The 16,808-nt window shown below is 54.2% G+C and overlaps 3 protein-coding genes across 5 annotated transcripts in view; 2 read left to right on the forward strand and 1 right to left on the reverse strand.

Annotated features, from left to right (window-relative positions):
• Positions 1-6,458, reverse strand: part of INTS11 (integrator complex subunit 11) — a 15,910-nt gene extending 9,452 nt beyond the window's left edge. Inside the window, exons 1-4 of one of the 2 annotated variants that reach the window (XM_027766484.1) lie at positions 6,352-6,458; positions 5,394-5,491; positions 4,778-4,851; positions 3,380-3,608 (exon numbers count right to left, since the gene is read on the reverse strand). In XM_027766484.1, the coding sequence (XP_027622285.1) occupies positions 3,380-3,608; positions 4,778-4,851; positions 5,394-5,491; positions 6,352-6,379 (429 nt within the window). In that variant the 5' untranslated portion in view covers positions 6,380-6,458. Of the gene's footprint in view, positions 1-3,379; positions 3,609-4,777; positions 4,852-5,393; positions 5,492-5,742; positions 5,864-6,351 lie in introns of those variants that run through there. The other variant, XM_006164094.3, reaches the window with a different exon arrangement.
• On the forward strand, positions 5,933-10,914 carry CPTP (ceramide-1-phosphate transfer protein). Of its 2 annotated transcripts, none has more exons than XM_006164100.3 (3): positions 5,933-6,184; positions 8,589-8,723; positions 9,254-10,914. In XM_006164100.3, the coding sequence occupies exons 2-3, from the start codon at positions 8,602-8,604 to the stop codon at positions 9,774-9,776; spliced, it is 645 nt and encodes a 214-aa protein (XP_006164162.1). In that variant the 5' UTR covers positions 5,933-6,184; positions 8,589-8,601; the 3' UTR covers positions 9,777-10,914. The 2 variants fall into 2 exon arrangements, with proteins under 2 accessions (XP_006164162.1, XP_006164161.1); XM_006164099.3 differs by lacking the exon at positions 5,933-6,184 and adding an exon at positions 6,542-6,793.
• A 2,300-nt stretch (positions 10,915-13,214) lies between these two features.
• TAS1R3 (taste 1 receptor member 3) lies at positions 13,215-16,287 on the forward strand. Its single transcript, XM_006164166.1, has 6 exons — positions 13,215-13,405; positions 13,486-13,786; positions 13,875-14,657; positions 14,775-14,978; positions 15,100-15,220; positions 15,320-16,287. The coding sequence occupies exons 1-6, from the start codon at positions 13,215-13,217 to the stop codon at positions 16,285-16,287; spliced, it is 2,568 nt and encodes an 855-aa protein (XP_006164228.1).
• Positions 16,288-16,808: the final 521 nt, after the last annotated feature.

Genomic DNA, 16,808 nt, shown 5'->3' on the forward strand with positions numbered 1-16,808 from the left:
AGTCCTAAACCTAGCGACTTTCTTTCTTTCTTTCTCTCTCTGTCCCTCTCTTGCTCAAATAAATAAATAAGCAGAAAGGGAGGCACATAAATAAATAAATAAGTAAAATACTCAGAAAGGGGGACCACCAGATGGTGTAATGGTTGTGTCTGCAGAAGGGCAGGCAGGTGGCGTGGTAGTTAAGGGTGCTGGACTCCCACATGGCCAACCGTGGTCCAAGTCCCAAACCTAGCGGCTTTCTTTCTTTCTTTCTCTCTCTGTCCCTCTCTTGCTCAAATAAATAAATAAGCAGAAAGGGAGGCACATAAATAAATAAATAAGTAAAATACTCAGAAAGGGGGACCACCAGATGGTGTAATGGTTGTGTCACTGGACTCCTTTGTAATTGACCGCAGTTCAAGTCTCAGACCTGGCAGGTTAAAACTCATGCTGGGCATGTATGCATCCCAAACTCCTGAGAGAGGACTGGAGGAGAAGGGACTACAGCATGGTCATCCATGCTGGGGGCAGCGGGGGGAGTGAGGGGGGTGATTTCTTGCTTTCTGTTCTTTCTTTCTTTTTTTTTTTTTGGAGACCTTTTTGTTATAGGGCACATGTGCTCACCAGAAAGACAAAGACAGAAGGCAAGAAATAACCCCCCAGGGGGGATGGCCACGCTGCAATCCCTTTTCCTCCATTCTCCTCTTAGATTTTTGGCACACTCGCACACACATGCCTGGCGTGAGTCTAAGCCACCGGGTCCGGGACTCAAACTGCAGTCGACTATTTGGCAGTCCAGCGACATAGCCATTACACTAACTGTTGGTCCTGATTTCTTGCTCCCTGTTTCTCTGTCTCTTTCTGTCTCTCTGGCAAATGCACGCACCTTATAGCAAAAACCTCTCTTAAAAAAATGCAGAAAAGTTGGAAGAAAAGATATGCCATGAAAACACTAACATAGGATGAGTGGGAGTTGGAACTCGAATCATGGTTGGCCATGTAGGAGTGTCTGGTGCCTTAACTACCACACCCCCTGCTGGCCTCTCCTTTTATCTTTAATACTGCTTTTTTACATTAAAGTCTACTTTTCTGGTAATATAGTTAAACCAACTCCCACTCATCCTATGTTTTCTTTTCTTTCTGTGTGTGTCTCTCTCTCTGGTCAAATTAAAATAAATGAATAAATAAAATTAAATAATTCTTAAAAAAATACATATATAAATACATAAATAAATACATAAATAAATAAATAAATAAATAAATAAATAAAAGGAGTGCTAAAAGGCAGCATGGAGGTTAAGACTCTGGATCCCACACAAGGTCAGCTTCCCAGTTGGAGTCCTGGATCTGGGAGCTTGAAAACATGCTGGGTGCATGTACATGTGTGCCCAAAATCCTGAGTAGAGGAGAAGAGATTGTGACATGGCCATCCTCCCCAAGGGATGATTTCTCATAGTCCCTCTCCCTGTCTCTCTTTGTCAAGTACACATGCCCTATAACAAAAACTAAAAAGATAAATGGTTAATAGTTTATGGTGGGTTGGGCCAGCAGGTGGTGTGGTGGTTAAAGGCGCTGGATTCCCACGTGCCAGACTGTGGTTCGAGTACCAGATCTGGCATCTTCCTTTCTCTCTCTCTCTCGTCAAATTGAAATAAGCAAATGAATAAATAAAGTTAAGTAAAATAATTTTTTTTTGGAGCGGTTTTTGCTATAGGGCGCGTGCGCTCGCCAGACAGACAGAGAGAGACATAGAGACAGAAAGCAAGAAATCACCCCCCAGGGGGGGACGGTCACACAGCAATCCCTTCTCCTCTATTCTCTTCTCGGGATCTTGGGCACGCATGCACACGTGCCCGGCGTGAGTTTTAAGCCACCGAGTCCGGGACGCAAACTGCGGTCGACTACATGGGAGTCCAGCAACATAGCCATTACGCTAACTGCTGGTTCCCAAAATAATTATTTTTAAAAAATAGTTTATAGTGGGTCATGTCGTATTTTTGCATAGAAAAGTGTGGAAAAATATTTCATGACTTTCCTGATGACCTAAGATTAATAAAAGATTCAATCAAAAACATAAAATGGCAGCCAGCCTACGGCGAGGTGTTAGAACTGGATACAACATGGCTAACTGCACAGTTGAAGTCCCAGATCCTTGAGAAACACCAGCCATGTGTGTGCCTGTGCCAAAAATCCCAAGAGGAAGAAAATGAGAAGGGATTGCAGTGTGACTATTCCCCATGGAGGGTATTGTTTCACTCCCCCCGCACCCCCCCCACCCGAACACACATTCATAGCTAAGCTGCATCGTTCTTCTCCATTCTTTTATCAGGATTTTGGGCACATACACATACCCAAGGTGTTTTCCAAGTCACTGGGTCCGGCACTTGAACCACACAGTTGGCCACGTGGGACCCAGCCACCCTAACCTCTTCACCACCTGCTGGCCCTAAATGTGGCCCTATTAGTATATATATTCTTTTTGATTTTAGTTTGATAACCTGAGTTATCACTCATTAAAAAAATAAATTTTGTGCGTATGTGCATGAATTGGGTTGGCCCTATAGCCTAATGATTAAGGAAGCCGGGTCCCATATCACAGTTTGAATCCCAGCTCCAATCCATTGGGCATGTATGGGTGTGTCCTCCAAATCCCAATGGGATAGAGAAACAGAGGATAAGAGACTGTAGCATGACCACACTCCACTGGCGGGTGCTTTCTCCCTCTTCCTTTCTCTGTCTCTCTCTGGAAAGTACATGTGCCCTCTGGCAAAAAATAAATAAATAAAAAAGTTTAAGTACTTCATAAAGTAAAACCCATACTCTAATAGAGAAACAGACAAATCCACAACACCTATGAGAAATTTTACCAGATCTGACTTGTCACTCATCTGCTTAAAATCCTTCTCTTCCTCCTTGACTCAGACACAGCAGTTATTAGAGCCGAGTATGTCGTGTCCTTTGGGACTTGCATATCTCACAGTCTAGTCTCTGACTCCCCACCTGGCTGATGCATCAGGAGCTCCTGTGAACTGCTGACACCACTGGGTATGCCCCAGATCCCCAGCATATTCAGATGGCACAAGTGTCCTCCTTGGGCACCAGCCTGTATCCCTCTGGCCTCTTCAATGTTCTTAGGCACAGAGCAGGTGGACTGGCCCTGCAGGCTTATATTCATGCACACACATATTGCACACACAAGTCTCCCCACCCCCACATACATTCTTCCAAGCTAAATCCCAAATCTGGGCTAGGACCCAGTGTGCTTGCCCACTGATGCCTCCTGGTAGCCCCACAGTGCTGAACAGAAGAGTGAGATGGAGTGCACTGAGCTCTAGGTCCCCAGACCAAAAGGAAGCCTCTGAGGGCAACTATGCTGACTGTGGCACCCAGGGACCCTGACCTGGACTGTCTGGTGGAGGTGGACGGCCACCACCTTCTTCATGCAGTCTTTAATCATCTGGGAGGTGAAGAAGTTGGCCTCGCCCTTCTTGTCCACGGCGATTTTGCGGTAGTCTTCCAGCAGGATGGGGCAGATGGCCTGCGTGGGGTGGGTCATGTAGATGGGCCCATCATAGCCCACCATCTCGCTGAAGTAGGGGAGCGCCCCACAGTGGTCCAGGTGGAAGTGGCTAGAGGGACATGACATGAGTCAGCCAAAGACCACCTCTCCCCAACCACTCCACTTATTTACTCACTGAGTGCCTGTGTGTCAGACACCATCCTCAATACTGAAGAGTCAGGAATGAGCAAGGCACAAAAACCACTCTCTGCCTAGAATTTACAGTGCAATAGTCTGACAAGGCAATAAGCAAATAAACAAAATGCTGTCAGACAGCAACATGCTTGTAAAGAAATGCAAAACACCTAAAATAGCAATAGAGCATTGTGAGAAGTGAACTGCTGTCATTGGAGTGTGGTCAGGAGACTTGTAACATGACCTGAGGCAGGAAGGAGGTGGAACAGCAGTGCCCAGTCCAATGGTAGGTAGGTGCTATGTCCCAGAAAGAAACCAGAACCACAAGGCAGATCAGGACGCTACTTCCAGAAATGGAAGGATCCAGGCTTAATGGATCCCTCTAGCTGCTGGACAGAGGAGATAGAGAACCAGTGGTCGATGCTGTGGTCATCTGGGAGAGATCACCCAGGCCAGGTGGTACAGTGGGGGCCACAAGAGGAGCTGAACCCTGGAAATATTTGCAGTTTGTCTGAATGGAACATGAGGGTGAGAAATAAGGGAAGAAAACGAGAAAGGTGGCAGGCAGTATCTGGAGCTCCACTCAGCCCTGCCGGGCTGGAGGTGACAAGTGGCTGACTGTGAACCTAGAGGTCAGGGTCACGACCAATTCAGATATCTGAAGTCACCAGTAGACAGTGAAAAGTTCCTGAGACAATGAAGGCACAGGACAGGAGGAGGCAGAATCTGAAAGCCAGTGAGGATCAAGGAGCAGTAGGAGGGGGCAGTCACTGTTGCCGAACATTGGGAGGCTGAGTAAGAGGAGCCTAGAGAAACATCTCTGGGTTCATTTGGTGAAACTGAGCATCTGTACACCAAAGCGGGTGACCTAAGCACCCACCATGGCCCTGGCTGCCCTGGGAGAGCCTCTGCTTCCTGAGCTACCTGATAGTTTCTTATCCATAACTTGGGGGTATGGCCAATAGGTACACCTGACACAAAGTGCCACCTGGTTCCAAGAGGCTGCCCATCACCCTGAGGGATGGGCCACACAGGCAGCCTGTGAACAGAACCACATGATCTGATGGGCAACATCTATGGCCCCCCTCCTCAACGGGCACCTACCTGATGATCACACAGTCCAAAAAATCAGTCAGCCGGCCATTCTGGGTGATATAGGAAAAGTCAGGGAAGCGTCTCTGCAGAGAAGCCATGAGAAAGGGTACATCAGGTTGCCCCTGGTCTCCAAGCAGCAGCAGGAACACCCAGCACCCACAAGGAGTAACAGGGGACTGTCAGGGCACAGACTTGAGGCTAGGCTGGGCACCCCTATTCTGGTGCCACTATGCTACAGCAGGACTGCTGGCTGCTCACAGGCTCCTGCTGGCTGAGGTTATCACTGGCTGAGGTTATCGCTGACCTCACTAACCAGTACTTGAGCTGGAATCTGAGCCCAACCTACAGGACCCTGGAGGGACCAGAGGACCCAGCTCCAGTAGAGATGAAGCCTTTACCCAAGGATCTGCCTCAGCCTGGCCCTACCTGTCAAGTGATGGTGGAGTGGTCACCCAGGAATACCATAGTCCCAAGCCCACCTGCTCCCTATTCTGCACAGGATGCAAGCTGTCCACTTGCCCCGTTTGTTTCCCACTCCAAGGCCCGGTCTTCTGCTTCTGTTACAAGGAACAGGCTTGGTGGTGGGCCCTCCCTGCCCTCTGGACCACTCGCCCACACGACTCACGTCGTCGTTGAAGCCCATGTGCATCCCGCAATCCAGCATGACGTTCTTCCCCGCAATGGAGACCAGGATGCAGCTGCGGCCCACATCCTGGCCGGCCCCTACTCGAAGAAAGCGCAGATGAGAGGCGTTCCCATGTGCCTTCTCCCTCCCTCGCCACTGCAAGAGCTGCCTGGTCCAGCCTCACAGGAGCTCAGCCTCAGAGGAACTGGGGCTGGGGTGCACAGCGGTGAAGAATTCGCTGTCTGCAGGTTCCGAGAAAGGGCCGACCCTCCTGCCCCCCTTGAGGATCCCTCTGAGGGTGTAACAGGCTTTGCTCTAAAGCTGCGCGAGGAGGGCGACCCCGACTCACCTAAGGGCGTCACTCTGATCTCAGGCATCGTCCCGGCCGCGCTCAGTCTGCGAGCAAATCCCGGACTCTTGTCAGTCCCGCGAGCCTTACGTGAGTCAACGCACTGAGCATGCGCAACTGCAACTGAGCCAGCTTCCGTTCTGCTAGCCGGAAACACGGGCCAGCAGTTGGGCCTCCTGATTGGGCGAACAACAGCCAATCCGGGATGTGGGGCGGGGCTATGGGATGGAGTAGGGGCGGAGACTAATCCAACCGAACCTGCCGGGTCTGAAGATTGCCGGAGTCCAGAGCGGGCCGAACTGTGGCTTAGGTCAGCCCTGTCACCACCACAACTCCGGGGCTCTGCTCGGAGTCGCTCTCCCTGGGCCTCTCACCTGGAGCCAGGACCTACCCAGGACCAGGGCCCCACCCAGCACAGTTCCATCCGGAACTCTCTTCCCAGGTGAGATGTTCGGGATACCCGGACTGGACCTCCTCCCATCTGCAAGGCCCGAGTGCCAGGGACCGGGCTCTTTCCTGCCCAACCTCCCTGCCCCCCTTGAGGATCCCTCTGAGGGGGTGTAACAGGCTTTGCTCTAAAGCTGCGCGAGGAGGGCGACCCCGACTCACCTAAGGGCGTCACTCTGATCTCAGGCATCGTCCCGGCCGCGCTCAGTCTGCGAGCAAATCCCGGACTCTTGTCAGTCCCGCGAGCCTTACGTGAGTCAACGCACTGAGCATGCGCAACTGCAACTGAGCCAGCTTCCGTTCTGCTAGCCGGAAACACGGGCCAGCAGTTGGGCCTCCTGATTGGGCGAACAACAGCCAATCCGGGATGTGGGGCGGGGCTATGGGATGGAGTAGGGGCGGAGACTAATCCAACCGAACCTGCCGGGTCTGAAGATTGCCGGAGTCCAGAGCGGGCCGAACTGTGGCTTAGGTCAGCCCTGTCACCACCACAACTCCGGGGCTCTGCTCGGAGTCGCTCTCCCTGGGCCTCTCACCTGGAGCCAGGACCTACCCAGGACCAGGGCCCCACCCAGCACAGTTCCATCCGGAACTCTCTTCCCAGGTGAGATGTTCGGGATACCCGGACTGGACCTCCTCCCATCTGCAAGGCCCGAGTGCCAGGGACCGGGCTCTTTCCTGCCCAACCTCCAACCTACTGTCAGCTACAGAATTCGTGCTCTCAGGCGCCTTCCTTCCCAGCCCTGACCTAGGGAAGGTCTTAAAGGTGCCCTGCATCATACTCCTGGAACTGGCCAGCTGCCCTCTCGGCTACACGGCCACTCCCTTCCTGTTGTTGCATTTCTGAGAGGTTCCTGGCAGCTCCTTTGTGGCCGCTGGCTTGGGCTTAGAGTAGGAGGACCATGCCTGCAAGATATTTGTGGCCAATAAGAGAGCGGTGGGGGCCTCAAGCTAAGGCCCTTGAGACACAGAACACAAGCCCATAGAGACAGGCAAGGGTGTACCTGAAGTATAAGGGGTACTATCTTCCTGAAACCCAGGCACAGCTGGCCTTCACCCGAAGACATGGTGAGTTCTCTGGAGGCTCTGCCTAGTGCCAAGAATGCAACCTAACCTGTGGGGCCTGCAGGGCCTCAACACCGACTGGGCCTCACTGAAGCTCTGGCAGCCTGAGCTGTGGGAAGGACAGGAATATAATCTATTTTCCCTAGAGATGAAGGATTGAGTCTGGGAGCAGTGAGCAATCCACCCACTGAGTGGGAAGCAGGCCCCAAGTAGACCCCACCTACTCAGGTGGCACAAGTGTCTTCCTGGGGTACCAGCTGTTCCCCCTCTGGCATCTTCAGCCCTCTCAGGCACAGAACAGGTAGGCACAAAGGCCCTGTGTGCTTGTGCACATGCATACACATAATGTATACACACACACACACACACACTCCATGTACACTTTCCCAAGCTGAATCCCAAATCTGGGCTGGGACCCAGTATGCTTGCCCACTGCTGACTCTTGGTAGTTCCTGTAGTGCTGGACAGAAGAGTGAGATGGAGTGGGCTGAGTTCTAGGCCCTGGGCCAAAAGGAAGACTTTGAGAACAGGTGCCCTGCTTCCTGTCTAAGGCCCTTGAGACACCCTGAACCACTTCCAGGAGATTCTCTGGGGTTGGGAGGAGGGCCTTGTGGCAGTCTTCTGAGTATGGTGAGACCTTTGGCCCAGCCAGCCTTCTGTGTGTGGTGCATGTACAACTTTAGCAAGAAGAGTGGAAAAACTAGCGTCTGTCCCTCCAACATTGACCCTATAGCTGCTGGTCTGGGTTTGGAGATTCAAGTAGTAAGCAAGGAAGGGGGAGAGTAGCCATGCAGGCCACCCTGGCTCCCAGGCCACCTTCTCTGTCCTCCCAACATGCTCCCCTATCTGCATGTTTTCACATCTCCTCCTTACCTGCTATCACAGAATGTCATGTCTTTGTTCTCATCTGTGTCCCCCCCGCAGATAAGCAGGACTGTTTTTCTTACTCATGGGCCTCCTAGGTGCCTAGAACAACACTTCATTTTTGGTAGGGGTTCAACTAGCAAAAACATACCGCCGAGGGGGTCTTTCATAGACAGGTCACGGACTGACCTCAGTCAGGCCTGAGTGACAAGGAGGGACCATGTGGGTGCATGTGCCAGGCAAGAGACAAAACAAGGTCAAGTTGGTGTGTCTGAGAGCTTGTGGTTCTGTTTGGGGCAGAGCCAGATGGCTGCTGAGGGAGGGATAGCACATTATCACGGGCTTTCAGTGGGCAGCAAGTAGCAGAATCCCAGCTTTTTCTTTTTAACTATTTCCTATCCCTAAACTAAATGAGCCATGGAATACACTGATCCATAGCCAAACAGACCACTGGCCACACTCTGTTTCAGCTTATATCAAAGAATGGATGATCTGGGGACGGATTTCAATCTGAAAGTTGTCCTGGTCAGCTTCAAGCAGTGTCTCAATGAGAAGGAAGAGGTGCTGTTGGACCACTACATTGCCAGCTGGAAGGGTCTGGTCAGGTGCGTGCTTGGAGGCTGTTTCCCCTGCAGAAGAACCACCCCGAAGGTGGGGACTTCCCCAGCCAGAGTTCCAGAGGCAGTATCTGCATCCTGCCTGGCCCTGTGAGCACCAAGCTCCTACCTACCCTAAGAGAACAGAGGGAGGGACAAGCAGTTAGCGTAATGACTGTGTTGCTGGACTCCATGTAATTGACTGTGGTTCGAGTCCTGGACCCGATGGCTTAAGCTCATGCTGGACACGTGTATGTGCGTGCCCAAGATCCCAAGAGGAGAATGGAGGAGTAGGGATTGCAGCGTGGCCATTCCCCCTGGGGGGTGATGTCTCTGTCTCTATCTTTCTGGTGAGCGCACACGCCCTATCGCAAAAGCTTTTCAATAAAAATAAATAAATAAAAAAGAGAACAGAGAAGGTCAGCTGACAGGGTGTTCTCACCCAGCCTTCCTGCCCCTGCCTCCAGGAGGCTCTGGGAAGTGCTCCCTGTACCCTAAGACCTCAGTGGGAACTCAGGCTCCCGCTTCCTCTTGCACAGGTTTCTGAACAGCCTGGGCACCATCTTCTCGTTCATCTCCAAGGATGTGGTTTCAAAGCTTCAGATCATGGAGCGTCTGCGAAGCAGCCCTCAGGGTGAACACTACAACAGTCTGCAATCCATGGTGGCCTACGAGGTGGGGAACCAGCTGGTGGATATGGGGCGCCGCTCCCAATACAGTGACTCAGGCTGCCGGACAGTGCTGCGCTTGCACCGTGCCCTGCGCTGGCTGCAACTGTTCCTGGAGAGCCTGCGCACAAGCCCTGAGGATGCACGCACTTCAGTGCTCTGCACTGACTCTTACAATGCCTCACTGGCCACCTACCACCCCTGGATCGTACGCCGGGCTGTCACTGTGGCCTTCTGTGCCCTGCCCTCACGCAAGGTCTTCCTCGAGGCCATGAAAGTGGGGACCCCTGAGCAGGCCGTGGAGATGCTGGGTGAAGCCCTGCCCTTCATAGAACACGTGTATGATATCTCCCAAAAGCTCTATGCTGAGCATTCCCTGTTGGACCTGCCCTAGTAGCTGTGGGTTCAGGGAGCCCGGGGCCCATCAATTCCATAACAGAGCTTTGTGGGTGCCCCAAGAACCAGAGATTCATCATCATCCCTGTGAACTGAGTTTGTTGGGAACCACAGGCTGTGACAGACGGCAGTGGCCAGCCCAGGAGAAGCAGGCACTAGCCGTCTGCTCATGCTAGTCCTCTCAGTCCAGGATGAGATGCCTCTTAGCCACAGCTTTACCCTCAGCCTCAACTGCACGTGTTTAAGTCAGACCTCACCAAAGCATGGAAAGTGGAGAAGATGGGGAATAGGACTGATGTGTATACACAGCTTGACAGGTTGCCTCCACCCACCCGTGAACTGAATCTGAACAACGGGGTGAGTTCACAGGTCCCTGGGCTGAAGAGACTGTATACTCCTTAACATCCAGTTTGCCCAGCCGGTGCTTGTCTTTCCCACGCTCATCTCAGGCCCAGGCTCAGGTCACAGCAGGGATGCGGTGCCTCGGTCTCCTTCATACCCTACTAGATACCAGGGCAGAGAGAGAAGCCTTGACCAGTAGTCTGGGCATTACAGGCTCTTTCACCTCCCCTCACCACCTAATTAGCCACTCATCCTTGACAGCTGAAGCCCTGAGTCAAGGCTTTCTCCAAAATGCCCCAAAAAGACCTGCCTTGCTGTTAGGAGAGCCTCCTCCATAGTCCCTACATGTCATCGGCTCCCTTATGGACAGAGTATGCTGCCTCTCACAGGGGTGATATCACCCAGGCACCCCCTAAGTATTTCCCAGTGGGTTTGCACAGCGACTTCACTGGGCCAAGCCAGCCCTTTCCTTCCTAGCACCCAGCAAGTTGCTGCATTACTTCTCCCTGTCCCTGGCTTCCCCTATGCCCATGATACACTCAGGAGATCCAGGGTAGACGTGGCATTGGCAGGGTGCGGGACCCCACCGCCTAGCTGACAGGCCCTCAGATGACTGTGCCCACTGGATCATCCAGTGGAGAGGGGCCTGGCCTCTCCCACTGGCTCTTCACAACAGGACCTTGAGATGCCAGGAGGGCAGCATGCACAGGGTGGCAAATTTGGAAGCTTTGGGGGATATAGTTAGACACTAAAATGTGACGTTTTTCTGATGTAAATAAATCACACTTGTGGGACCAGGTATAGCATTCCAGTGTAGAGATATTGGGGTATACTGGATATCTGATTACTCAGGGGGAAGAACACGGTGAGTATCTAGGGAGGGAAGGGCTTGACCTGAAACAGGGCTAAGGTGGTTTCTCCCTGACCACAGAACTGAGGCCCTGCAATCAAGTGCAAAAGGCAGTGTCAGCTGCGTGGGCATGAGGCAAACCCCAGACAGGTAGCAGCATTTGGGGAGGTGATGCTGCACCCCTGCACCCCTGGAGGGCTTTAGCTTGGTTGCATCCCACAGAGAGGTTCATGGTATTTTTGTTTGTTTTTTAATTTTTGCTATAGGGCAGGACAAACAGTTGGCGTAATGGCTATGTTGCTGGACTCACATGTAGCTGACCGTGGTTTGAATCCCAGACCTGGTGTCTTAAACTCACACTGGGCGCATGTGCGTGTGTGCCCAAGATCCCAAGAGGAGAATGGAGGAGAAGAGATTGCGCCGTGGCCATCCCCTGTGAAGGGGGTGATTTCTCGTTTTCTGTCTCTGTCTCTGTCTCTGTCTTCCTGGCAAGCACACATGCTCTATAGCAAAAACCTCTCAAAAAAAAAAAAGTTTTTGCTATAGGGCCCGTGCACTTGCTGGAGGGAGAGAGAGGGGGGGAGGAAGCGATAAATCACCCCCTGGGGGGATGGCCATGCCACAATCCCGTCTCCAATCTCCTCTTGGGATTTTGGGCACTCACAGAAACGTGCCCGGTGTGATTTTTCAAGATGATTGGTCTGGGACTCAAACTGTGAGGTCAGCCATGTGGGATTCAGCCACCTTAACCTCACCACCTACTGACCCAAGGTCCACATTTTTATACCCATTTTACAGATGAGAAAACAAATGCAGACACTCAAACTTACTCACCCTTAAGGGGCTGGGCTGGAAGGCCCATGTCTGAGACTGACTGTGCAGTGGAGAAGAGAGGCCAGCCCGGGTATGGCTGCTGGAGGGTGGGCGCTGCCCTGTGGCATGACAGCAGCCTGGACAGAAAAGGACACATGCTGAGCAGGGTCCTCTCAGGCTCTGCACCCCAACCTCAGGTGCTACTGAGGCTGCGCACCCTGCCCAGCTCTGCCCCACACCTATCAGGCCCCAGGGCCCCATGTGATCTCAGCAACAGCCAATGACTGTGAGAGACTGGCCTGGAAGAATAACCTGGGGTCCACAGACAGAGAGCAATGGCTGTGAGTGTGAGTTTGTATGCATGGACATGTGCGTGTGTTTCTTAGCCTCCTTCACAGGACTGTGAGGAAAAAGGCAAAGGCCAGGCTCCAGCTCCTAGTAGACACCTGCATCTGCTGAGTCCCTGCCCCGGCAGAAACTAAGAGCTCCCCCTACTCCTCCTCTCGGCACATAAGTCCTGCTATATACCTTCACTTGCGGTACCCGGTGTGTCAGCAAGTGCTCCCCCAGGCCTAGAAGCAAGCAGAGGCTAAGCAGGGACTGTCTGGCCCCACTCTTCAGGGCTGTCCCCCCTTCCTTACTACATGTACACAACAGGTGCTGACCCAGTTGCACCAAACCATTTGGTTACAGCCTTTCCTCTATCATTTGCATGGGACTTCCTCCTTCAGGCCCAGCTGAGAGCTCTGTCCCTACATGCACCTGCTTCTGGTGTGCCCAGAGTGCCCAGGCTGGAGTCAGCCACTGTGGGCACAGCTACCGTCAGAATTCCCACAGCTTCCAGAGATCTGTCAGAGTTGAGACTTTCAAGGGACACAGTTTCTAGGCAGCCTAGGCATAATGAAGGGCCATAGGCCCCACCCCAGGTCTCTCCCTGGCCGGTGCTGGAAAGTGGCGTCTGTACTTACAAGAAGCCCTTCCACCCCCACCCGGTACACTGGGACCTTCAGATCCCTCCAGACCCCTCTCACAAGCAGCTGGGTTCCTAGGGCCCCAGACACTCCTCCCCTCCTCTTCTCCTTCATTTCTGGGTGGCTCCAGGAATGGGGGCTGGGGAGGGGTACAGTGTGCCAAGGACCTTGGGTACAGACAAGTAACAAGGTCATGATCAGTGGATGCTCAGAGCCTGCCTTCTGGATCACTGTTGAACAGAGACCCTGATGGTGGTATCACGATGAGAGTCCAGAGTGCAAAAAACATTAGAGCTTTGAGAAAGCAAGGGTGTTGCCAGGGGCCCCAGGGGGCTTAGCAGGTGAGCATGGCAAGGGTTTTGCTAACCAAATCCTCTGCTCCCTCCCTCTATACGCACTATATCTGGAGCTCCTCATCAGCACACCCACTTGCCATCCTTGCTGAAAGCTACCACTCACCATGCCAGGCTCCACTGCTGTGGGCCTCGGGCTCATAGCTCTCTTGGGCTTTGGGATGGGGGCCCCACTGTGCCTGTCAAGGCAACTCAAGATGCAAGGGAACTACATGCTGGGTGGGCTCTTTCCCCTGGCTTCAGTGGAGGAGGATGACCCCTGCAACAGGACACAGCTCAATAGCACAGTGTGCACCAGGTACGGAGGTAGGGCTAGCCCAGGGGCAGGGTGCAGGGTGACCAGGCTGGGCGTCCACCCACAGCCCCTTGTGGCCACAGGTTCTCATCCTTTGGCCTGCTCTGGGCACTCGCTGTGAAGATGGCCGTGGAGGAGATCAACAACCAGTCTACCCTGCTGCCTGGGCTGAGCCTGGGCTATGACTTCTTTGACACATGCTCAGAGCCTGTGGTGGCCATGAAGCCTAGCCTTCTGTTCCTGACTGAGACAGGCAGCCGCAACATTTCTGCCTACTGCAACTATGCACAGTACCAACCACGTGTGCTGGCTGTCATTGGGCCCCACTCCTCAGAGCTCGCCCTTGTCACGGGCAAGTTCTTTGGCTTCTTCCTCATGCCCCAGGTGGGCCCCAACCTCCTCCCATAACCCCACCCCCACCCAGGCCTGCCATGGAGCCCCCATATCAGGAGACACCTCCCGGCCATCACAGGTCAGCTACGGCGCCAGCATGGACCGGCTGAGCAACCGAGAGACATTCCCGTCCTTCTTCCGCACTGTGTCCAGTGACCGTGTGCAGCTGACAGCCACTGTGGAGCTGCTACAGGCATTGGAATGGAACTGGGTGGCTGCTGTGGGAAGCGATGATGAGTATGGCCGGCAGGGTCTGAGTGTCTTCTCAAGCCTGGCCAATGCACGAAACATCTGCATCGCTCACGAGGGCCTGTTGCCGCTGCCTTGTGCAGATGGCTTGCAGCCAAGCAAGGTGCAGGACTTGCTGTACCAGGTGAACCAGAGCAACGTGCAGGTAGTGGTACTGTTCGCCTCCGCCCGTGCTGCCCACTTCTTCTTCAGACACAGCATCCACCTAGGGCTCTCACCCAAGGTGTGGGTGGCTAGCGAGGCCTGGCTGACCTCAGACCTGGTCAGGGAGCTGCCTGGCATAGACCAGGTAGGTACTGTGCTTGGCTTTCTGCAGCAGGGTGCCCCACTGCCCCAGTTCTCCCACTATGTGGAGACCTGCTTGTCCCTGGCGGCCGACCCAGCCTTCTGTGCCTCGCTGAAGGCTAAGAACCTGAGCCTGGAGGAGCACGTCGTGGGGCCACGCTGCCCTCAGTGTGACCACATCACGCTTCAGAACCTGTCATCTGGGCTGCAGCACCACCAGACCTTCGCAGCCTATGCAGCTGTGTACAGTGTAGCCCAGGCCCTTCACAACACCCTGCAGTGCAATGCCTCGCGCTGCCCAGCAGAGAAGTCTGTGCAGCCCTGGCAGGTGAGGATGGGGCAGTGGGTCTGTGCTGGCCCTTGGCCATATGTTGGGCTCCCGGGCAGGGCCAAGGCCTGCCTCAGAGGCAGATGGCTCAAGGTTCAGCCCTGCCCCTGCCCCCAGCTCTTGGAGAACATGTACAACATGAGCTTCCACGCTGGAAACCTAACACTGCAGTTCAACAGCAGCGGGGATGTGTACATGGAGTACGAACTGAAGCTGTGGGTGTGGCAAAAACCCACACCCGAGCTCCGCACGGTGGGCACCTACAATGGCAGTCTTCAGCTAATGCCCTCAAAAATGAGCTGGCACACACCAGACAAACGGGTGAGTGCTAGCAATGTGCATCCCATCCACACAGCAGCCCCCATGGCCCAGCAAAGCTTGGGGTTTGTGGGGAGCTGTCTGGGTTTGGCCAAGTCGAATCCAATGTTGAGGCCTCACCCAGATGCCAGTGTCCCAGTGCTCACAGCAGTGCAAGGACGGCCAGGTACGTCGAGCAAAGGGCTTCCACTCCTGCTGCTACGACTGTGTGGACTGCAAGGCAGGCAGCTACCGGAAGAAGCCAGGTGAGCCACCTTCCCAGTGGGCAGCCTGCAGGAGCACACAAGCTGGGGAGGGACCCCACCAAGGCCAGAGCCCCTCAGCATCCCTCTCCTCTCCTGCAGATGACATCACCTGCACGTCATGTGAGGAGCACCAGTGGTCCCCGGAACGGAGTACAAGCTGCCTCCCCCGTAGGCCCCGGTTCCTGGCATGGGGGGAGCCAGTAGTGTTGCTGCTGCTCTTGCTGCTGTGCCTGACCCTGAGCCTGGTGCTGGCAGCCCTTGGGCTCTTCATTTGCCATCATAACAGCCCACTGGTTCAGGCCTCAGGTGGGCCAATGGCCTGCTTCGGCCTGGCCTGCCTGGGCCTTGTCTGCCTTAGTGTCCTCTTATTCCCTGGACGGCCTAGCTCTGCTAGCTGCCTGGCCCAGCAACCACTGTCCCACCTCCCACTCACAGGCTGCCTGAGCACACTCTTCCTACAGGCAGCTGAGACCTTCGCGGAATCAGAGCTGTCACCCAGCTGGGGGCACTGGCTGCATGGCCACCTGCAGGGGTACTGGGCCTGGCTGGGAGTGCTGCTGGCTGTCCTGACAGAGGCAGCACTGTGCACCTGGTACCTGGTGGCCTTCTCGCCAGATGTAGTTACAAACTGGCAAGAGCTACCTACAGAGGCATTGGTGCACTGCCGCGTGCGCTCCTGGATCAGCTTTGGCCTGGTGCATGCCACCAATGCCACATTAGCCTTCCTCTGCTTCCTGAGCACCTTTCTGGTACAAAGTCGGCCTGGCCGCTACAACCGTGCCCGCGGCCTCACATTTGCTATGCTGGCCTATTTCATAACCTGGATCTCCTTCGTGCCCCTCCTGGCCAATGTGCAGATTGTCTACCAGCCCGCTGTGCAGATGGGTGCCATTCTCCTCTGTGCCCTGGGCATCCTGGCCACCTTCCATCTGCCCAAGTGCTACCTGCTACTGTGGCAGCCAAAGCTCAACACCCCTGAGTTCTTCCTGGGAAGAGGTCCAAGGGATGACAGGAGCAGAGTTGGCAATGGGAGTGGAGAGGAGGGGACTCAGGGAAAAACTAACTGACCTGTGACCTCACTCTCAGTGAACCCAGACCTAGTTGAGAACCCTCCAAGCCAGCAACCCCCAGATTGACCCTCCTACTGAGATCCTCCAGCTCCAGATTCTGCCCCAAGTTTTTTGCTGGCCATAACCCCAGTGACCCCTCCAGGCCTGTAGCTTTCAGGATGACCCAGACCCAGTGATCCAGAAGGAAGCCCATGGTAGGTGCCTCAGAGATCCTGTAGCCCACTCAGTAAACTCAGGGAAGGAATATGCCCAGGTGTATGCCCAGGACAGGACGAGAGTGGCCAGTAGGACCGAGACCTGCTCAAGGCTGGAGGGGGTGGCACCCAGCTTCCTTCTCTCTCCCTGGCCTAGTAGGAGCAAGGAATAAGGGGTTGTGATCGCTACCAGCACCGCGGACAGAGCCCAGGCAGATGTAGGGGTCAGCACCATGGCCAGCACCCAGCCACGGGACCCCTGAAGCCACATGCCAGCACCACGGACAGAAAATTGCTGGCAAGACCCTGCTGCCCGCCAGCACC

The sequence above is a fragment of the Tupaia chinensis genome, unplaced genomic scaffold (genome assembly GCF_000334495.1).
Source record: "Tupaia chinensis unplaced genomic scaffold, TupChi_1.0 Scaffold143584_1, whole genome shotgun sequence".
Lineage (NCBI taxonomy): Eukaryota > Metazoa > Chordata > Mammalia > Scandentia > Tupaiidae > Tupaia > Tupaia belangeri.

What these genes read in the sequence shown, in the direction of transcription:
- CPTP (XM_006164100.3), top strand. Translation starts at nt 8,602, where the DNA reads ATGGATGATCTGGGGACGGATTTCAATCTGAAAGTTGTCCTGGTCAGC. An exon ending in AGCTGGAAGGGTCTGGTCAG is followed by an intron (nt 8,724 to 9,253) that starts GTGCGTGCTTGG and finishes CCTCTTGCACAG; the next exon opens with GTTTCTGAACAGCCTGGGCA.
- TAS1R3 (XM_006164166.1), top strand. Translation starts at nt 13,215, where the DNA reads ATGCCAGGCTCCACTGCTGTGGGCCTCGGGCTCATAGCTCTCTTGGGC. An exon ending in AGTCTGTGCAGCCCTGGCAG is followed by an intron (nt 14,658 to 14,774) that starts GTGAGGATGGGG and finishes CCCTGCCCCCAG; the next exon opens with CTCTTGGAGAACATGTACAA. An exon ending in CAGCTACCGGAAGAAGCCAG is followed by an intron (nt 15,221 to 15,319) that starts GTGAGCCACCTT and finishes CCTCTCCTGCAG; the next exon opens with ATGACATCACCTGCACGTCA.